General features: G+C 61.5%; 1 protein-coding gene across 1 annotated transcript; it reads left to right on the plus strand.

The window, feature by feature from the left end:
* The first annotated feature begins 76 nt into the window (after nt 1-76).
* On the plus strand, nt 77-18789 carry B4GALNT4 (beta-1,4-N-acetyl-galactosaminyltransferase 4). The gene is made up of 20 exons (XM_066187160.1): nt 77-242; nt 6981-7090; nt 8678-8788; nt 8864-8959; nt 9180-9270; nt 9581-9681; nt 9989-10056; nt 10397-10475; nt 11673-11739; nt 13123-13266; nt 13430-13539; nt 13763-13863; nt 14139-14221; nt 14803-15991; nt 16099-16406; nt 16568-16721; nt 17042-17114; nt 17206-17359; nt 17571-17697; nt 17988-18789. Exons 1-20 carry the CDS (start codon nt 92-94, stop codon nt 18100-18102), a joined length of 3432 nt encoding a protein of 1143 aa, XP_066043257.1. The 5' UTR covers nt 77-91; the 3' UTR covers nt 18103-18789.
* The last annotated feature ends 3074 nt before the right edge of the window (nt 18790-21863 follow it).

Here is a 21863-nt window from a genome sequence, read left to right on the forward strand (position 1 = left end):
GCCCGGCGGCGGCGGCGGCGGTGGTGGTGGCGGCGGCGGTGGTGGCGGCGGCGGCGGTGGCGGCGGCGGCGGGGGCGATGCGGGCGGCAGGATGCCGCGGCTCCCGGTGAAGAAGCTCCGGAAGCAGCTGAAGCTGCTGCTGCTGCTGGCGCTGCTCACCTCGGCAGCCTGGTTCACCTACCTGCACATCAGCCTGGTGCGCCAGGGCCGCGCCCTGCGCCTCCCCTTCGCCTACGGCAAAGGTAACGGGGCGAGGGGTCCCCCGGCAGCCCCCGGAGCGGGGTCTCGGGGCGCTTTGGGGATCCCCAAGGGGTGGTGGGTCCCTTTCGTCGCTTCGGGGTACCGGAGCATCTGTGGTTTGGGGGTCCCCAGGCAGTGCCGGGGCTCCCTCCCGCTCTGGGCTCTCAGAGCACCTGGGGTTCGGGGGTCTCCAAGGGGTTTGAGGGTCCCCCTGCCACGCTGGGGACCCGGAGCACCCCCTCAGGGGTGGAACCCCCCCTTTCCAGCGCTTTCTGTCCCGCATTACCCGCGTGGGTTTGGGGCGAGCGGGACCCTTCCGTGGGCACCGCGCCCTGGTGCTGGACCTTCGAGAGAAGGGGACACCCCCGAGGGCCCCCAAACGGGCCGGGGCATTCATTGTCCCCCCTCGAGCCGCTCCGTCCTCATTTTTCCACCCGCTGCCTTGGCTGCGATGACAAAGAGGCCATTTATAGGCGCTCGCCGCTGCTGGAAGGGGCAATCTCTTCTTTGCCATCCCTTCCCAACGTTCCCATCCTTTCCCAACCCTCCCCATCCCATCCCGACACTTTCTCAGCCTGTGCTTCTCTACTGCGAAAAAAGAAAAACAAAACCAAATTCCTTTCTTCTCCCGCCCTCGGATAGCGGCCGGGATGGATTCCGGGATGCTCCGGAGGGACAGGTGCCCTAAGGCTGGGCTTCGTGTCCAGTCGCTCCCGGTTTTCCCGTGCCAGACCTCCCTGGGCTGCCCGGGGAGACACAAAGCGACTCGGAATATTTGCTGGGTGAAACTTGAGCCCTAGCGTTCTTGCTGGGACTGACCTCGCCCAGCGCGTTTTTTTCTCTAAAAAATGAGAAGGGCTCTGGATTTAGTGTTTATGGAGGGAGGGAAAGGCTTTCCCGAGGGGGTCAGGGCGCTCCCGGGGGTTGGCAAAGCCTCTCGCCTGGAAAACCCGAAGTTTCCGAGCGGAGCAGCAGCATGATCCTGCAAATTTTTGGGCCTTATGGTAAAATCGGGAAATCGGGGTAATGCGAATGAGCGAGGCAGGAAATGAGGCTGCTGAGGGAGGGGGGGGGCTCCGGGGGCTGCCGGCGGCTCCCTGCGGGATCCTCCGCGCTGGGAAAGCCGCCGGCTCTGCCCGGTGTTCCCGAGGGGATTTTCCCTGTGTCCCCACCATTATCCCGAGGCGCTTCCCCCTGCCCCGCTGTTATCCCAGTGCTCGGCACGGCCATGTCTGGCCTCCGGCCGGACCAGCAGCCTCGGGCAGGGAGGAAATGCGATGGCATCGCTGTCCTTATCCCTGGGAAAACCACGGATTGGGCTCCCTCCGGGTGCTGGGATGCAGCCGTGCAAGGGTGAGCCGTGGTTTTCCTGCCGGGAGGATGCACGGGGATGCTGCGTGCCAGGATGTTCCCAGGTGCCGAGCCTGGCAGGTGCCTCTCCCTGCGTGCCCTGAATCCCGGCTGGCTCCTCGGGATGCTCCAGGGGGAAGCCATAAGTTTTGCTGTGGAAGGGAGGGGGTGCCCAGCCTCGCTCTGGGTCTGAATGGCTGCGAACTGGGAATGAGGGATGCTGAGCTTTGGTGGAGAACGGGGTCTCTGGGAGGTGGGAAGAGAGAAATGGGGAAGTACATTGGGTGGGGGAAGTGTTGCCCCCTTGCCATGGAGAACACGGGCGCCTTCCCTGGCTGAGGTGTGGAGAGGTGGGTGATTCTCCAGGGAGATACTGCTCCTTGCACTGGGATTTTCCAGTGGGCGTGGGAAAGGCAGAGTTTAGGTCCCACTTGGCCCTTTTGGGCATGAGGTGGTGGAAAGGGGTTGGGGAAGGGTTTGGCCATGCACAGCTGGACCCTCATCCTGCTGCTGCCAGAGTGGGAGAGGCAGGGAGTGGTTTAAGTGAAAAAACACATTGAATGAAGTGAAAAAAAAACCAAAACAAAAACAACCCCAAAAACCCCCCAAATAGACCACAGGAAATAAACCATGTTAAGGAAAAAACTTGTTGCAAGGGTTTAGGGGAGGAGCATCACCCCGAGGGTCTGTGCATCAAAAGGGGCTTGGAGATGATTTTTGGATTTGGCCACCATGAGCCAGGACCTGTCTGTCTGTGCCAGGGGTGCTGCCCGGTTAATTAACAAGGAAAAAGGTTAATTGCTCATTAAACAGGGTGGCAGTGAGCAGCTGGACACTCTGGAGGCTACAGGTGCAGAGCATGAGGATTTTAGGTGGTTTTGGGGGGTGTAAAGTGGGGAAGGCCCAGCCAGGTGGGGTTGGGAGCACAGTGGGATTATCCCAGGGCTCCCCGTGTCCCCTTGGCCCAGCCATTGGTGATACCTGGAGCTGGAGCATCCAGGGGGCTGTGCTGGTCCCTGATAAAACACCCCCCCCCCCTCCCTCATCTTCTCCAAGTAGATAATTAGCCTTCTCTGCCTAATTGAACGCGCGGGTTCCTCGCTGGAAATAATGAGGCCATTACGGGGCTCTCCCAGCTGGAAACCGTGCCGAGGCAATGGGGTGGAAACGAGGATGCGCCAGGTGGAAAGGGAATGGGAAGGGATGAAAAGGCAAAAAAAAAAAAGAAGAACTGGGAAAAAAAATGATGATAAAGCCCTAAAGTGGCTCGCTGTGGGGCTTGGGGTTTGCTGGGATTTAGCATGGAGGGTGTTGGTGGTGCTGGAGTGAGGTTTTGGGGGATTGGAGGAGCACGGGATGGGTGCGAAAGGATGAAATGGGGCTCTCTCTGCCTGCTGGACGTGGCATGGCCTGGGTCACCCCTCTGCCAGAGGGCTCCCAAAACCCCCTGATCCCGAGCCAGTGATGGGATGGATGCTCCGTGTCCTGTCCTTGGCTGTTCTCCCCCTGGGGACCCGTCTTCGGGGAGAGCAGGAGGGAGAAGCTTTGGGATAATGTGTCCCTCTGAGATCCATCTCAGCAGATCCTTTGATTTTAATTGGGAGACTGGAATGCTGCAGCCTGCTGTGGGGCTCATCCTTTTCATTGGGAATGCCGAGAGCAGGTAGGGAAGGGGATGAGAAGAGCCCTTTGAAGACGAAGGGCAGTGGGATTTGGGACTGGGCTGAGAGCTGCTTTTTCTTCTCCTGGCGTCACCCCTATCCCTGCTGGGAAGGGCTGGTTTCCCTGGATGGACCCACGTGGGGTCCCAGCGCCGGGGAAAGCAGGGCCCATCCCTGCTGCTGAAAGGGAAGGTTGGAGCTGGGGGAATGGGCTGATTTGGGTGTCACCGGGGCCCTTTTTGCTTATGGGAAGCCTTTCCTGGACTGCCCCAGGCTCCATGCCCTGTTCCTCTAGGATGCCCAATAGGAAAAATTCGGCAACTGCCCGTTTTGGGTTTTTCAAAAGGAAAAATGTGGCTCTTCAGAGGCACGAGTAGCTTTGAGCCACCCCAGGGTGGCACCTGTCCCCAGCCTGGCTGTGACCTGTCCCCCGGAGGATCCCCAAAACTCTCCCTTGAAGCCAGGGGAGGTGAGGGATGGCTTTTCCCAAGCACCAGGGGCTCTTGGCCTCGGTGTTTGGGATCTTTATCCTTCCCAGCACTGCCCTGGATCTCCCCTCCATCCCTTCCCGGTGCCTGCAGCTGGACCTCTCCAGAGCTGCTCCTTGGGAAGGGCTGAGCAGCCCCCTGGGTGTCAGTGGCCTCGGCACTGTCGGGATGCAGGGATTTTGACTGGATGAGGAGCCAGGTGGGAGCCAGCTGCTTGAAGAGACTGGAAAGCTGGAACTGGGACGGTGACCCCAGTGCAGAGCTCAGAGGCTGGAATGTTGCTGGGGTGAAATGCACGCTGAAATTCCCGGCATTTCACAGTGACCTTCCCCAGAGCCCGCATCCCAGGAGGCCAGATCTTTGTGCTGAGGGCTGTGAGTGAGCGTCATCCCTGTTGGGGATGGAGCAGGCTCTCGTGGGAGCTGCTCCAGCTCTCTTTGGGGCTGGAGCAGGTGGGACTGAAGGGCACTGGATGCACAGTGAGGGAAATGGGGGAAGTCTGGGAGCTGTCCAATCCCAGGAGGGATTTGAGATCCTGATTATGAGCATGGAAGTGTCGGAGCCGCCTCTGCTGGTGGGCGTTTGTCAGCTGGAGTGGTCTCATGGCAGCTCCATCGCCAGCCAGAGCGATTCCGCATCGATTTCCATGGCTCCAGCTGAGAGGGCTGTCACCGAGTGGGAAAACAGCAGCAAAGGAATGGGGGAGGCAGGAAAAATCCCCCTCGCTCCGCCAGCTCCCTCAGCAAGGCAGTGACAGGGCCCAGCAGGCAGCAGTGCCCGAGGGAGGCAGGGCAGGGGTGTCCAGGGGCTGGTCCCGTGTCCCCATGGTGGTCACAGTCCCCATTCCCCTTGGCCCCACTAGTGTCACCGGCTGTCACCCAGCCCGTGCCACCACCCTCTGTCCGGGCCTCGTGGCCAGGATTTTTGTCCCGTGTTTCCGTGGCACTGACAGTGGGATTTGTGGCTGATTACAATCACTGAACACCTCGTTGGGAGGCTCCTGCGGGGATGCTCCTGCTCCGAGGCTGTGTCCTCACCGGGAAAATTTGGGAACGGAACCTCCGGGTTAAACCAAGGTGCCGCCACCACTTCTGCTGCAGCTGCGTCGGGGTTTAAATGTCACCTCCCTCCCTCCACGTCGCGGGGCTTGGAAAAGGGCCGGGAGAAACCCCGGCATGGAAGAAAGGGGCTGTGTTTGGAGCTGGGGAGGAGGAGGCGGGAGGTGGGATGTGAAAGGCTCTCTGTGCTTCCCAGCAGAGTTACAGGGCTGGGAGAACCGGGAGACGCTTCTCCCATGGGAGGCATCGCTCCGTGCCCTGCGTGGGTCCCTCGTATCCATGGCCTCCTCCCCAGGATGAGGAGCCTGGCTCCCTGTCTGGAGGCTGCTGTGACTCAGAGCTGGTTTGTGCCATGGTTTGTGCTTCCTTCCCCCCTCCTCGCTGCTCACAAAGCATCAGCCTCGCTCCAGGGAAGAGCTTTTAGTGCTTCCTTCCCTGAGCATCCCCATCCCACAGGCAGTGGGTTCCTGCTTGTCCTCAGACCTTCCCCTATCCCTGTCCTGCCCTCTCTGGTCCTTGAGGGAGGCTGGCTGAGGGAATGGACACAGCTTGGATTAACTCCTGTTTTTTACCCACTTCGCTCCAGTTTGTGTCAAGTCATCTCCCACAGCCCTGACATGGAGGAGAGTGAAGCAGGATGGCCACATGCAGCCATCCCTGTGGATGCAGCCGGGGATGCTGCTGCCTCGGGTTGCCATACAGGGAATTTTGTCGGTGGCAAATCCCACGGGAGACAGGTTTATCGCCTCCAAGGTCGGGAGAGACTCCCTGAGTGGGTACCACAGAGCCACTCCCGCCTCCCAGCCCTGGGCAGGTCCCTTGGGAGTGCCGAGCTCCTCGTGTCGGTGATGAATGCACAGAGCAGTGTGCTGGGAATGACGCTGTCCGTGTGTGGAGCGCAGGAGACGAGCGCTGGCTCCGCTCCCGCTGCTCCCCATCACCCTCCTCGCGGAGGGAAGAGGGATGGATGCGGGAATGAGGCTGGCCGAGGGGAGGGGGCAGCCTGGGGAGCTGCCAGGGGCTGAAGAATGGCCGAGAGCAGAAGAAGGGGCTTTAGAGCTTAATTTCCTGTCCCTGCCGTGGGGATGGGATTTGTGCTGCCATCTCCAAGGAGACGCCGGCTGCGCGGCCGCTGGAATACTAATGGTGTGGAAGGCGTGTGGCGGGGGGCTCCGGGCACGCCGAGCCCCTCCCTGGCTGTGGCACTCACTGAGGCTCTTCCATTTTGGGGGAGTGGGAGCGCCCAGGACTTGCTGGTGGTGGGAAGGAGGGTATGGAGGGGACAGGGACATCTTTCCATACCCTTGGGACTGGGCTCTGTGGCCCCTTTCCCGCAATTCCTGTGATGGGGGGGGGGGGTCACTGCTCAGTGCACCTGGGGCTCCCCTCATTGGGGAGCTGGTTTTTGGGGACCCACAGGTGATTGTGGAGGTGGCTCTTGGACCTTGAGCTCTCCTTGACTCTGGATTGAACTGTGGATCTGTGCACCGGCAGTGATGGCTGAACTGCAAGCTCCCCCTGTCCCCCTGGGTTCAGGGGTGGCAGAAAAAGAGGATGTCGTGTCCCCCCCCCCCAAAGTAACATCTTCCAAGTCTGCACCGTTGTTTTGGGGGAAGCGGGAGTAGTTTAAAATTCCCCGCCCAAGGAAAAGGAGCTTGCAGAGGGGAGTCAAAGGTTGGGGATAATTAACGCAGCACTGTAATGAAGCTGACGGGTCTGGGAGCGAGGTTTTGACGTGAGTGTGATTTTTGAAGAGGGACATGGTTTGAGGGGATGATATCTGGGGGGCGTTGGGGGCTGGTGTGCCCTTGGCAGAGCTGTAGGATGCCTTGGGAGAGCTGGGATTTGGAGGGGCAAGGAAGCAGGGATGCATCCCTGAGGATGGAAGGGGGAGCAAGACCCCAGCAGCTTATCCCAGCATCTCTTATGTAAAGGGCCAGGAGCTGTGAGGGGGGTGTAATTAAACCTGCTGCTGATGAGCTGCTTGCAAAGCTGCTTAGTGCAAATGGAATGAGGGGAATTGCAGCCAGGCCCCCCCCCCGTGTCACCTCCCTTTCCATGTCCCTGTCCTCTGGGAGTAGGGCAATGCCAACACTTCCTGGTGCCAGGGAGAAGGGGTATCCCCAAAAGGAGTGCTGGGATGGAGGGGGCTGTGGTCTGACCCCTCTCTGCTCCCCTGGCAGATGGAGAGAGGCCGGGGGAGGTGACAGATCCCGGGAGGCGGCCGGCGGCAGCCCCGGCGCGGCGCAGGAAAGCCGAGGATTCCAGCGAGAGCCGCGAGGAAGATCCCATGGTAACGGGCGGGAAGGGGCCTCTGGAGGTCACTGCTCTGAGAGCAGACTGCTCCGGGTCTTCTCCAGCTGAGGGGATCCAAAGGTTCCAGGGGCACATCAGAACCTCTGATTCTGCCCAGCAGCCCTCACAGTGGATAAACCCTCTAATAGCCCGTTGGAACTGGGTGGGATATCCCTCCCAATATCCCACGCTGTGCTCCACGTGCCCTGTCACAGGTTCCCTGAGAAGGGCCCAGCTTCATCTGCTCTGCAATCCCTGCTTTTCTGGGCAAAGCTACCTGCTCCTGTGTGTTCTGCTCTGTCCTGGCCTGGAGAGCCACTATACCCCCGGTGGAGCCTCCAAGCAGGAGGCACTTGGAATTGTAGCCACGAGGACACCCTGCTGTCCCCTGTCCAGCAGGTCACCAAGCCCCTGTTGAAGGCCCTGCTGAAGGTCCAAGCTGTTGTCACCAAGAGGCCTCGTGGCAGGGCAGCCTGGTGGGATGGCGGGAGGGGGAAGCCACGGAGTGTTCCCTGCCCTATCCCAACGCTGGGGTCACTCCTCAGAAAAGAGGGACGGATGGACAAAGGAGGAACCTCAGGTGCCCAGAGGAGGCGCAGGCTGGTGCTGGGTAAGGACAGAGGGCACAGCGGGAATCGCAGCCTGGCTTTTCCTGGCAGGAGGGAGTGAGCCTGGCACAAAACCCTCCCTCATGAGGTCTTCCAAGGGCACTGCTCCCTCCTCGGGGGCTCTAATGAGTTTGTTTAGGCAGTTTGCTAATTAGTTCCCTGGCACTGTGCATCCAAATGGGCTGTGCTGTGGTGACAGTGCTGGGTCTGCCCCTGGGGGGTGGAGGAAGAGGGGGATGATGCTCTGGGGAAGCTGAGGAAGAGGGGAATGCTCTGGAGGGGCTCCAGAAGTACCTGGCTCTTCCTTGTCGCCCGTCATGGAGCTGGAGGCAGGTGAATGCTCGCTTAATCTCTCTAAATTACAAGATACAAGCAATGGGATTAACCTAATCCCCTTTAAAGGAAGAGGGGGAGTGGAGAGTCATCCCACGTCCTCCGCTCAGGACGTAGAGATCGCCTCTGTGCTTTTAGAGAGAGAGCCCCAAGTTCCAGCAGCCTTCAAGACCGGCCAAGCGTTTTGGATGAACAGAAAACTCACTGTTTTGGAGAAGTTTAGGCAGAGGAGGGGAAACAAGTTTAGCTGGAACATTTTGAAACTGCTGCCTGCGACACCTTGCCAATATTTTTGTGCCTCCTCCCGCTTTCCTTTGCCGTGAGCCGTGAAATCTTTTGCCTTGGTTTGGCAACTCTCAAAATGAGGTATTCAGATCGTGGAATCCTGGAATGGTTTGGGTTGGAAAGGACCTTAAAGCCCATCCAGTTCCACCCACTGCCATGGCCAGGGACACCTTCTGCTAGCCCAGGTTGCCCCGAGCCCTGTCCAACCTTGGCCTTGAACTTTTCCAGGGATGGGACAGCCACAGATTTTCTGGGCAGCCTGTGCCAGGGCCTCACCACAGATGCACGGAGACATCTCACAAGCATAGGATGTGCTGGCCCTGGTCACCCATCCCATCTCTCCCTCTGTTCCCCCACAGAACGACGGGCAGGACGTGGATGGCTGGTTTTCCAGAGGCCAGCGTTCCGACCGAGCCAGCACCCATCCCAAACTCAACCTGACCAAGCAGGCCTTGCCCTGGAACGAGCAGGTGGGTGGGCAGGCAGCAGCCTGGGAGGGGATGGAGGAGGAGGAGCCCCACTCAGCTCCCTCTCTTCCCCCACAGTACAAGGGGAAGGCAAACCTGCACGTCTTCGAGGATTGGTGTGGCGGGGCCGTGAGGCACCTGAGGAAGAACCTCCACTTCCCGCTCTTTCCCCACGTGAGTCCCGGGACAGGTGGGGTGGGGTTGGCAGGAGGGTCCACCCATCCCTCCATGCGTCTCCAAGACTGGTCCTCAAGACCTTGGCTTGCAGGGTTTGGCCTGGGGAGGTGATTCCCAGCTGGAGGAGAGCTGGGTGGTGATGGGGCCCCCTCTGTGCCGGGGCTGGGGGAGCCTGGGATAAACTGGAGGAGGTGATCCGTGCCCGTCTCCTCGGCAGACCCGCACCACGGTGAAGAAGCTGGCTGTGTCTCCCAAGTGGAAGAACTACGGGCTGAGGATTTTTGGCTACATCCATCCCTTCAAGGATGGTGAGTGATGGAGCGTGGCCTTCTCCCCCGTGCAGCAATGTGGGGACGCTGTGTCCTTCCCCTTCCTGGCCACAGGAGGATAGAAAGGCCCTGGATCCTGGGCAGGAGAGTCCTTCTGGAGCAAAGCCCCCTTTTCCTATGGCTTTGAAGGGAGGCAAAGTCCTGATCCCATCCAGGACAGAGCCACGATATGAGATCTGGAGTGGCCCCATCCCTGTTTGCCCATTTCACCATGAGGCAGCAGGACTGAGCCCACACCGCCAGGGTCCCTGTGTCCCTCGGTGGTGACCATCTCCGTGGCTCTCTGCAGGGGATTTCCAGTTTTCCGTGGCATCGGATGACAACTCAGAGTTCTGGCTCAGCTCCGACGACAGTCCCGCCAATTCCCGACTGGCCGCATTCGTGGGCAAGGTATGGCATTACCTCTCTGCCGTGCCCTGCTCCAGGGGGAAGGATCCACGTGTGGCTGTGCTGGGGGCAGCTCTCGTGCCTCTCTGCTCCTTCGGGAATGCCGGGCTGTTTCAGCCTGCTCCCATCCCTGGCCAGGCCTGGCTTGGCCTCCAGAGGAGCCCCTTGGTCCCTTCTTGGTTGGATCTGCCAAAGACCAGGAGATGTATTCTTTTTTCCTGGCTTTTCTTGGGGTTAATTCCTATAATAGGAAGGTGGTGGGCTTTGGGGGGGTGTCCTGCTTGCTCTCATGCTCCTCCTTCCTTCCCAGCTGGGCACTGAGTGGACGGCACCGGGAGAGTTCACCAAGTTCAGCTCCCAAGTCTCCAAGCCCCTGCGGTGAGTGTGTCCTTGGGGATCATCCCGTGGGGATGGACTCCAGGACATGGAGTTGCTGGCTCTGGCCTCCCTTGGGCCATGGTCCTTTCCCAAAAGGCACGTGGGCCTGGGCTGGACCCCAGATCCACGGTTTGAAGGGGGAGATGACGAGGTGGGGACAGGGTTGTCCCAATGTTCCCCCCCGTCCCACAGAACGCCTCGGCAGTGGGATGGGGGAGCAGACACCCTCCTCAGCTCCCTGTCTCCTTGCCTCAGGAAGGTTTTACCCACCCATGGGCAGGGCAGGGAGGCTTTCCCAGGCTGACCCTGGGCTCTGACTGCTGTGTCCCCTCTCCTGCAGCCTCATGTCCTCCCGACGTTACTACTTCGAGCTGCTCCACAAGCAGGATGACCGGGGCTCGGACCACGTGGAAGTTGGGGTGAGTAATGCCCACCCCCCCACGCCAGTGCCAGGGCTTTTCCCATGAGTGTTCAAGCGCTTTATCCTGGAGCAAAGCCACGGTTTCCCCCTCCCACAGCTGCCTGTGGGGACAAGTCAGTGTCACTGTATCCCAGGTTATTCCAGCACTGGGGTGCATGGAGTGCTGTTCTCCTTTCCTGCTGGTGGTTTTTGGGCAGCTGAAGAGCCTGCCGTCAGACTCCCATGGGCAAGAAGAGCCCAGAGCAGGCAGGTCCCACCTCGCTGGCTGCATCCCAGCAGTGGGAGAGAGGTGGCCAAGGCGATGGAGCGATTCCCTGTTTTCTTCTTGGTCCCCCCTTGGAATTACCATGGGTTTCGAATCTGAACTTGCCTGCCTTGGCAGCGCAGCTCTGGCAAAGCCTGGAGCGTGTGTCAGGGGCTCGGGCTGGCTGAGGGGAAGATGTTGGCTCGTTAGCAAAGGTTTCCTTTCTCCCAAGAACTCATTAATCACTGGAGTCAAACTGGTGCCAGCAAAGCATCAGGGAGGCCGGCAACACCCCTTCCTTGCTGGGCCACCTCCCTCCTCCCCATCCCCTTCTATCCCGATAAGGTCTGCGTTTCTTCGGGCAAAAAAAACCCCAAACAAATAGTGGAGAAAACAAATAGATGGGGGAGATGTTTCTGAGACGGGATGTTTTTTGCTGGAGGGAGGGAGCGAAGCCTTTCAGCCGTGCAGAAAAACCTCTCAGCTGTGATCCACAACAAAAGCGGGACCCTGATGTGTCTCGCCCGCGGGGCATTGAAGGGCTTGTCCCGACAAGGGCTCCAGACTGGCTTTTAAAATGCTGGAGTTAAATCAGGGCAGGCAGCTCTGGAGACCCTCTTGAATCAAGGCAAACGCTTCTTTTTTAAGCACTGGAGTGAGGAAAGGACTCCTTCGGTCACAGGAGTCGAGATGGTCCCAGAGGGAAGCAGCATGAGCCTGTATCCTACCCACAGGAGCCTTTCCCTCTCTAACCCTGCAGGGATCCCTGCTAATCCCAAACCCTGCAGGAAATGGAGCAGGATCAGCCCTCCCTCTTGCTCCTCTTCTGCAGAGAAGTTTCTGGGAGCTGTGGGCAGGGAGGAACCATCCTGGGGTGCTGGCGTTGGGCAGCTGCATCCTGACCCCTGCCACCCTCTTGCTCATTCCCCATCTCCTTTTATTTTTTCCCAGTGGCGAGTTTTCCTCCCCAGCCTGAAGTTTGAGGTGATTGACTCCTCCTACATCTCCCTGTACACAGGTAAGGGCCAGGTGCCTCCTGCAGCCACAGGCAGTGCGTTCTCCAGGGGCTGCATGTGCTGGGAGAGATGGGAACAAAAGCACAACCTGGGGAATTGGGTCCTGGGGCAACACCTCAGCCCCTGAATCCCCCCCATTGGACTGTGGTGTGGGGGGATTCAGAGGCTGAGTGTGATCACACCAATCTCCTGGTGTGAGGACGGATGGTAGGGCTGCAGTGGGTAGGATTGACGCTGGGAGCAAGATGAGATGTTGCTAAAAATGGGATGTGGAGTCAACACATCACGGAAGGCACAGCTCTGCCGGTGCTCCAGCCTCGTCCTGCCTGCCAAGACCCCTCTGGCTCCAGGGCCTGGCCCTGAGTTACGAGGAGCTGTCGTGGAAGCGGGGATGGATGGCACAAGGTTTAATTAAATCTATAGATCTTCTGCTTCCTGCCCCTGCCCTGGCAGTAGGGAAAGGGCTTGATGGATGGGTCCTGCCCTGGCGCTCCGCACGGAGTGGGAGCGGTCATCACTCCTGCTCTGGAAGGTGTCGATAAGGAGGAGGGGGCGGGCAGCAGGCAGGATCCGTGGGGAGAAGAGGGATGAGGGATGCCAGCGGTGCTGATGCAGGTGCCTGTGAGATGGATGACGTGCAGATAAATCCCTGTCCCTCAGCACTGGCTCCTCCTGCTTCTCCTTCCTGCTTCCCGGCTCCCTCAGATCCAGCAGCACCCTCAGGCAAAGCCGTGTCACCCCAGGGGAGCCCATCCCTGGTGGGGGCTGCCAGCAGCAGGCAGAGCTCCTTCCTTCCTTCTTTCCATCCTTCCTCCCTCTAGACTTTTCCAGGGCTTTCAGCCCAACCCCAGCCAGCTGTAGGGACACATTTGGGAAGCCTTTCCCTGCCACAAGGAGAATAATTTGGGGCTTGGGAAGGGGGACCCTGCTTCCCTGTGGCTCTGCAGCAGGCCGGGCTTCCTGGGAAGGGAGCAGCTTGGAGCAGGGCCGAGGTGACAGGAGCAGGGTGACCTCCTGTGGGAGCCTGAGGGCTGGTTGGTGGCCGAGGGTGACGTGCCACCCTCATCCCTGGGTAGGAGGCCAACCAGCTCGTGTTGCAGTTACCTGCAGGAAGGACATCCGAGGTTTAACCCCTGCGTCCTTGGGAGTTACAGCCCTGAGCGTTCCCTTGTTTTTGAGGCTGTGGCAATCGGAGCAGGACGGCCTGGCTGGGATCAGCCGTGCCCTCGTCCTCATTAGCCGATGCAATAATCATTAGGCTTGATTAGTCACGGGGTCTTCGAGATGGCTGGGAGGGCAACATTGCCTTCCCTGGGAGCAGGAGGAATCCCCTTGGAGGATGCTCCCGGTGTGCCCGGGGGTTCAGCCCCGGCCCTGTCCCGCAGATGAGTCGTCCCTGAAGATGAACCACGTGGAGCACATCCCGCAGACCTTGGCCAGCCACAGCGGGAGCCACCTCTGGGAGGCGCAGCGGGACGAGCACGGGGCCGACATGCTCAAGGCTGACCCCAGGGACACGTTCTTCCTCAGTGAGTGCCTGGGAATGCATCCCCGTGCTGATCCCTGGCGGGGTTTGGGGGAGGAAGAAGGCTGCTGCGGGCACCTGGGTCTCATCCCTGCCCATCTCTGGAGCGGAGGCATCTCCGCTGGGGTCTGTGGGAACACGTTGGGATGCTTTGGGCTCCTCCACAGCCCCCACCATCGAGGCGTCCCGCGTGGAGAACGTGCTGGTGCCCTGTGCCTACAGCCCCACCTACGTGGTGAAGGATTTCCCCATCGCCCGCTACCAGGGCCTGCAGTTCGTAAGTGTCACCCTGGGGACAGGGCGGAGCCTGGCGTGGGGATGTTCCCACCTGGGTAAAATCCAGCAGGAAGCATCCCTCGCTGGAGGGTCGGGCTGAGCTTGCACGGCTCAGCCTGAGAGGGTTGGGGTTAAAGCCCTGTGTTTGAGGTGCTGGGGGTCACTTTGGCGATGGCCTCGGGTCCCCAGCTCCTCGGGGTGACACGGCACCATCACCGCCCCAGGTCTACCTCTCGTTCGTGTATCCCAACGACTTCACGCGCCTCACCCACATGGAGACGGAGAACAAGTGCTTCTACAGGGAGTCCCCCCTCTACCTGGAAAAGTAGGTACTGGGGCTGGGATTTTGGGGTGCTGCGCAGAGGGCGCTGATGTCAACAGTGCTGAGATGATGCATCCTCGGCCATGTGTCCCTGTCCCCCATGGAAAGGCCATGCCAGCCCGGCTCTATCCCCATCTCCCAGGCATGCAGCAGCTTGAGTGCTGGCAGTGCTCCTGGATTTGGGAACCTCGGCTCCCTTGGCAGCTGGGTGCTCCACCCTGCACACACTCCCTCAACCTTCCTTCTCCCGGGCCCTCACCTTCCCTCTCCATCCCCAGGTTTGGATTCTACAAGTACATGAAGATGGATGAGGAGGAGGAGGATCTGCGGCAGCGAGCGTTTCTCTTCCTTGGCCCTGACAGTGAGTCACCGGGATCTCTGGGCATGGGGCCGAGCTCCTGGCATCCCCTCGGAGCTGTGGCTCATCAGGGTGACTCCAGTGGTGCCAGAGGCTGCAGGAGGGCTGGGCTGCTCAGAGCAGCATCCCTCAGAGCACCCCTCCAAGCATCCTGCTTGGCATGACAACAGGGGGATGTGGGAAGCAGGACACTGGATTGGGATTTGCTCTCGTGCCAGCATCTCTTGGGTTGGCCTCAGCAGTGGGCAGCAGGAACCAGACCCAGTGCGGAGTCTGGGGATGTCCATGGAGCCTGGGGGTGCTCTGGGGAACCAGAGGCTGTTCAGAGCCTGCCTTGGTCAATTTGCAACTTGGCAAAGCCCTGGCAGGTCAGGTTTGCTCCTGGATGGAGTGGAATTGGTGCCAAGGTTTGAGGTGGGGATAAGTGCAGCTGTCAGCCCTGGTGGGTGTCCCTGTGTGGGCATCCCCTGCTGCCCCAGCTCTGCTCCCTCACCTCAGCCACTCACACGTTCCTCTCCTGCTGGGATCAGGCTCTGCCTCCTTGTCTTGTCCTCAGCGTGTTAATTTCTGCCTTCGCTCCCTAGATTTCCTGGAGGATGAGGAGGAGGAAGAGGAAGGAGTGGACAGCCCTGAGCCCACAGACCCCCCTCCTGCGGCCAAGGAGCAGAGCTTTGGGCCGGCACCCAGAGCCAAAGGGAAGGATCCCGCGCCGGTCACCGGGGATTACGGAGATGACCTGGACTATTACAGCTTCCGCCGGAAGCGGGGCCGGGCGCAGGCGGGCACCCCCGGGCAGCTGGGGACATGGAGCACATCCAGCCCACCGGCCGCTCTCCGGGAGGATCCCGCCCCGGAGCGGGGCCCACGCCGAGCGCTCCGTTGGCTGCCCCAGGACGAGGGCGAGGAGGATGAGCTGGGGCTGCCGGCGTCTCCAAAGCACGGCACGGCCCTGGGCCTCCAGCCCCACCTCTCCGTGCCCATCTTCGGTGGCAAAGCCAAAGCGCCGGGTCCCAGCAGGCCAGCAGCTCCCAGCGAGGCCAAGAAGCCCCGGAAAACCCAGGAGAAGGTCTACGTGACCCGCCTGCAGCCTGGCAAGCGCAAAGCCCCGGCCCAGGAGCCGGCCTTCCCCAGTATTTTCCTGTACCCAAAGCCTGTGAAGAGAGTCCACCTGCGCTCCAGGACCCCGCAGAAGCATCCCATCACCCCCAACAAGCTCCAGGCCGTCCCAGGCCGCCGGAGCCCCTGGCTCCTGAGCAGCATCTCCAAGGAGAGGGACCCTGCCAGGCGGAAGAGCGGCAGGAGGTGGGACTGGCCGCCCAGGCAGCGGGTGCTGCCCGGCCTCCTGGCCCTGGGGACCGAGGGGCTCTTCAGCCACGAGGACACGACCCCCGCTCCGGGCCGGACAGCAGCCACTGCCGACTACAACTCCTCCGAGGCCACCCGCTCCGAGGGGACACGGGTGACGTCCTTTCTGAAGGTGTCGGAAACGACGGCGTCGCAGCAGGAGGAGGGGAAGGGCCAGGAGGAGGAGGAGGATGAGGAGGAAGAGGTGTCGGACTATTCCTATGAGGCAGGGGAGCTGCAGCAGGGCTGGCTGGAGGACTCCATCAACTGGCAGCGGACGTTCAGCGTCAGCTCCGTGGACTTCGAGCTGCTGCGCTCCGACTGGAACGACCTGCGCTGCAACGTGTCGGGAAACCTGCAGCTGAGCGAGAGCGAGGTGGTGGACGTGGTGGCCCAGTACATGGAGAGGCTCAACGAGAAGAACGGAGGGTACGGAGGGAGTGGGATGCCAGCGGGAATCCAGGGGAGTGGCTCCTGGAGCGCAGGAAGCAGCGCTCACGATGACGGTGATTTCAAGGCTTGTCTTCTCCCTGCAGGATCTACACCCTCCTGAGGATCATCAACGTGGAGAAGCGGCGGGACACGGCGCGGGGGAACCGGTACCTGCTGGAGCTGGAGCTGGCGGAGCGGGGCCAGCGCACGGTCCGGCTCTCTGAGTACGTCTACGTCCTCCTGCACCAGGACAAGCAGGACGACAGCGCCGAGGCCAACCCTGACGGGCTGGCCCTGGGGGCCACCGAGCCCCAGCCCAGCGCCTGGAGCATCCTCTATGGAAAATCTGTCCTGTGCCGGCCGCTGCGGCTCAGCTGGAGGCAGGACGTCATGGTGCACTTTGTGGTGCCGGGTAGGTGGCAGCAGGACGCGGCTCTCCGGCGTCTGTGCTGCTCCCTCAGCATCCTCCAGCGGGATGAGGGTGTCACCTGTCCTCGGAAGGGGTTGGTTTTCCTGGGAGGGAGTGCTGTGAGTGCCCCCTGTGAGCCTGAGGGATGGATGTGTCTCTGGCAGTGAAGAACCAGGCCCGCTGGGTGCAGCAGTTCATCTCGGACATGGCCGACCTCTACGGGGCCACGAGGGACGCCAACTTCAACGTCATCCTGGTGGACTTCGACAGCGAGGACATGGATGTGGAGAAGGCCCTGCAGGATGCCCAGCTGCCCCGGTAACTCTCAGCCTGCAGCCTCGGGGTCTGGGGGGTCCCTGTGGTGGGACAGGTGCTCACACAACCTGCTGCTCCTTCCCCACCTGCACGGTCCCTTCCTCGCTGCCCCTTCCCTCCTCATTTTCAGGGGTTTAAACTACTTCTCCATGTGGATTTGGGGGTGCAGAAACTTGACTCCATTGGGAGGGGGACCCTCAGCTTGAGCTGTAGCACCTGGACCTGCCTGAGAAGGCATCTTTCCCCATGCTGGTGGTGCCTGTCCCCTCCTGGCTGTGTCCCTGTCTGTCCCCAGTGCTACTTGCCCTGTCCTCTCTCCCCAGGTTCCAATACCTGCGGCGCACGGGGAATTTCGAGCGCTCTGCCGGGCTCCAGGCCGGCGTGGACATGGTGGAGGTGAGCAGGAACAGGGATCAGCTCTGGCTGTGGCTTCTCTCGCAAGGCTGTTCCTCTCTGATTCCCCCGACCTGTGTCTGTCCCCTCCCAGGACGAGCACAGCATCGTGTTCCTGTGTGACCTGCACATCCACTTCCCTGCCAACATCCTGGACAGCATCCGGAAGCACTGCGTGGAGGGGAAGCTGGCCTACGCTCCCATCGTCATGAGGCTGAGCTGTGGCAGCTCCCCCCGGGAGCCCAACGGTGAGCAGGGACCCCTTTCCAGCTGGGAACACCCCAAAACCAGGCCAACGCCTGGTGCACCTCCGCAGGAGGCGGCACAGATGGGGATGGACCCGTGGTGGGAAGAGGGGTTGGGATGGGGAATCCCCAGGCTTCCAGGGAGAGCACGGAGGGGATGATATGGCCATTTTGGGGTTCCCCCACCCCTCACCTCATTGCTCCCCTCCTCCAGGCTACTGGGAGGTGAACGGCTTCGGCCTCTTCGGCATCTACAAGTCGGACTTTGACCGTGTGGGGGGGATGAACACGGAGGAGTTCCGGGACCGCTGGGGCGGCGAGGACTGGGAGCTCCTGGACAGGTGAGCCTGGGGATCCCGCAGCCCCTAAACCCCCAGGAGCAAGGTCGGCTACATGGATTTGGGCACATCCATCAAGCCGGCTGGGGGCTGGTGAAGGGGAAAACTTCCCTTTGGGAAGGTCATGTCCATCTGTCCGTCCAACCGGAGCCCTCTGTCCATCCATCTCTTGAGCCCCATCCCTTCCTTCCTCCATCTCTTGAGCCCCATCTGTCCCTTGAGCCCCATCCCATCCACAAGGAGCCTTCTCCTTCTGTCCCTCCATCCCCTGAGCTCCGTCCCTCTGTCCGCAGGGTGCTCCAGAGCGGGCTGGAGGTGGAGCGCTTGCGCCTCAGGAACTTTTACCACTACTACCACTCCAAGCGCGGCATGTGGAACGCCCGCAGCAAGAAGCCCTCCAAGGACTAGTGCCCGAGCCCGGCCCGTAGCCACCGACCCCTGGCACCTGCCTGTCCCCCACGGTGCCCCGGTGCCAGCACGGGGGGCACCCGACACCCACCGTGGTTTTCCTGGGGATGGGGGAGCGGGGAGGGCCGTGGCGGGTGGTGGTGGTTTTTTTCTTAAGGGTCTAATTTCTTAGTCAGCAATGAATTCATTAACTCCTTAATGCCGGTGGGTCCCGGGGGCTTTGCCGGGTCCTGGAGGGCTGTGCCAGGCCGGGGATATCGGAGGTGGAATTGTGGCATCCAGGATCCCTTTGCAGCCTGTGTTGCCCCTCCCTGAAATACCCAGTACCGTGTCCCCGTGTCAGGCTGGGGAGCTGAGCTTTGGGTGGGGCCAAGAACCCACTGGGGCTGCCCAAACCTGCCTGCTCCCCTTCCAGGACCCATGGAGGGGAGGGGAGGGGGGGTCTGGCTGTGCCCTGCACTCGGGACACGCTGTGGGTGGGGAGCAGAGCCCTGAGGCTGGCACTGCCCGTGCCAGGGGGGCTGGGCTGGGGGGGACAGGCAGAGCCTGGAGCAGGTATGGGCAGATGATGTTTCCAAGCTAATTTCTGTGAAATTATGAGGTAGGAAGCTGTTTTCAGGAAGTTTTTGTCTGTTTTGCTTTGGTTTTTTTTTTTATTCTTAAAAAAATTAAAATCAATGTCTTGGCTGGGATTTCCCTCCACTCTGTCACCCCCACACCTGGACAGGGATGCAGGGCACGGGAGCCAGGTTGGCCTTGGTCCCCGAGGGCCCCCACTCTGGTGGGAGTGAACAGCAGCGTTCCCTGCTGTTTCCATGCAAGGAGGAGGAGGAGGAGGAGGAGGCAGCACCCTGTTTGATGCCCGGCCACACGCCCGGGCTTGCTGAGCCTCCGCCCCACACCTGGGCTCCACCCAGCTCCATGGGGGGCTGCCCTGGTTCCCCGTGCTCCTGCATGTCCTGGCACACTTGTCCCTGCCCACCCCTGTCCCAGCCCTGTGCTGCTGCTTCGCCTCCCCTGTGTCTGTTTGTGGTGGGTGTCTCAAGGGTTCTGTCTTGTCCCACCTGCCATGGGCTCCTGCTCCTCAGCCAGGTCACTCATCTCTCTAAAGCCCTGGGCTCCTCCCCGAAATAGTCCTGGAGTTTCCCCTAAGTGTTTCATTCCCCATTTGCATCCCCCGGGTTTACTCCGAGCATCCCGAGTTTGAGGTGAGGATGGACAAGGGAGGGGTTCAGCCACCCATGTGATAGCAGCAAACAGACATAGTTGGGGGCTTTTTTGTCCCAAATTTGGTACCTGTGGCCTCAGGCTGTGCTGGGAAGGGACCGTCCTGGCAGGCAGGAGTTGTTTCTCCCCTCTCCTTGCCCTGCTCCCTGTTTTTTTGGGGTTTTTTTTTGCAGCTTTGGAAATGCTTTGTTGTGGGTGAGGGCTGTGCCCGCTGTGCCGGGAGCTGGTCTGTGGCTGGGCAGAGCGGGTGGCCGCACGGCCCCCAGGCCACCAGTCCTATCCCAAAACCAGCCTGGCCTTAGGCTCAGCTTTTCCAGCAGCTTCCCAGCTGGGAGAGCTCCAAAAGCCACCACCATCAGAGCGGGCACTGGGCCCAGCCAAATCCAGAGCTGCCACCGGTGCTGGGAGAGACTGGTGCCAGCAGTGCCATCCCCACCGGTGCTGGGGACAGTTTGGGGCCAGCTGATGGCATCTGCTTGGGACAGGGCCAGCGGCACAACGCCGGAGGGTTTGTTTCTCTGGTGGTGGCTGAGCTGTGGCCACGGGATGCCACAGGGATCGTGGGGATTACAGGAGCCACAGGGAGCCTCTCCCGGGCCAGGTGTTGGAGCCCCAGGTGACAGCGGGGTGCGGGCAGATCCCCACTCCTGGAGGATCAGCCCCGGCCCTCCCTGCCCCGCGGGGACACTGCGAAGGTGTCGGGGCTTGTCTGGGGCGGTGGAGGCGAACTCCAGCCTGGAGTTCCCTCACTGAGGGGCTGCCCCAGCCATGGGACTGAGAGGGGAGGTCGTGGAGGCTGAGGGGAGGACAGGGACATCCCTGGGCTGAGAACAGGCCACACGTGACAGCAGTGGCCATGTGGAGGGTCCTGGCACCTCCTGCCCTGCACTGGGCTTTGCCAGGGGGCTTCCTCCTGGTGTCCCCTGGCGAGTGTGGGTTGTGGTGGGGGGCCTGGGTTAGTGGTGGTAGGAGATAGGTGGTGACCCCCCCCAAACTGGTTTGGCCCGTTTCAAACACTCCCTCTCAGCTTATCTGGCTTCAAAGGGCTCCTGCTCCATCCCACGCACACAAACACGCTCCCTGCGAACCAGGGGGAGCCCCCTGCATCCCAAAAAATGCGTGTGCCCCCCCAGCTCTGCCTCTCTCCTCCATCTTCTCCTTCTGGCACCCCCAAACCCTCCCTATGCACCCATGGGTGTCCCAAGCCGGGTGTTCAGGGGGATGTGGGGGGAAGGACCCATTGGATCATGGCCATGGTGGCGGTGGGGATCCCTGACGACTCTTTGCAGCATCATGAAGGCGGCCGAGACGTGGCTCTGCTGCGGGGGCTGACCCCCGCGGCCCCCTGGCCGTGCTGCAGGTTCTGAGGAGCAGGAGATCCCGAGATCCCAGGCTCGGCGGGGAGGCGAGCGGGTTCCATGCAAAACCCCGGCGAGGAGACTGGTTGGGCGAGGTGCGGGGCGGGCCCGTGCGCCCCACGCCCGCCGCAGACGCCGGCGCCCACCCGCGCCCCGCAGCACCCAAGGGTGCACCTGCCTTCCCGAGGATGCTGCAGGACAACGGCCCTCCGGGGCCACCCACCCAGGTACGTGCCGGCCACTCCCGCGGCCATCGTCACCGCTGTCCCTCCACCGCGGGTCCCCGGGGCGAGCCGGTGTCACTCGCCCTGCCACGCACCCCGTCCCCATCCACCGGCCAGGGTGGTGCCGGGGGTCTGGGGCTCCAACATGGGCGTTTGGTGGCTGTCCAACACCGGCCACCTCCGGTCCCGAGGTTTGTCCGTCCCTCCCTCCCTCCCTGTGCCTCGGTGTCCCCAGCGCGGCTCCTGGCACGTGCGCGCGGTGTCCGGGCTGCGCGGTGCCACCGCGGCCACTCCCTGCCCCGACACCGATGGCCCCGGCGGGCGCGGCCAGCCCTGGGGACCCGGGCGTGGGGACGGGCACTCGGTGCTGCTCGGGGGGTGGGAGAGGACGCGGCGCTCCCAGGAGCCGGGGCTCCCCGGGAATGCGACTCTGTCACCCCGCGAGGGAGTGACAGGGATGCCTCCAGGCCGGGGGGCGGTCGGCGACTGCTTTAGGGACCCCACACTGGGTTTATTGAACTCTGTGCCCTTCCGGCTGTGGTCGGATCCCCTCGGGAATCCCTCGGTTTTGCTTCGAATGTTTTCTTTGTGCTGATGCGCTGTTTTTAAGCCCCCTGGCGTATGTATCCCCCTCCTTTCCTTCCCCAATTAACGAGCGGCTTGATGAGGCCAGCGCTGCCCATTACAGCTCCAAGCATTCTGTGAATCCCCCGGGACCCCCAAATTTCCATTTGTCAGCTGCAGGACGGTGTTATGTTGAGGGAATGGGGGGTTTGGGAGGGAGACAGAGCTGGGGGAAGGTGGGGGGTGCCAGTGGGCTCAGGGCTGTCCCCTGGGGCTGGGGGCCTCCCGGGATGGCCCCGATCCCCCGGGATCCTGGCACGGGGACGGCGGGCAAGTGTTGGCTTGCAGAGGGAGCGATCCACCCCCTCCGCCCGCTGCGGGGGGAACC

This window comes from Chamaea fasciata, unplaced genomic scaffold (assembly GCF_029207755.1).
Source record: "Chamaea fasciata isolate MVZ Bird 193981 ecotype frontalis unplaced genomic scaffold, bChaFas1.0.hap1 SCAF_7, whole genome shotgun sequence".
NCBI lineage: Eukaryota > Metazoa > Chordata > Aves > Passeriformes > Sylviidae > Chamaea > Chamaea fasciata.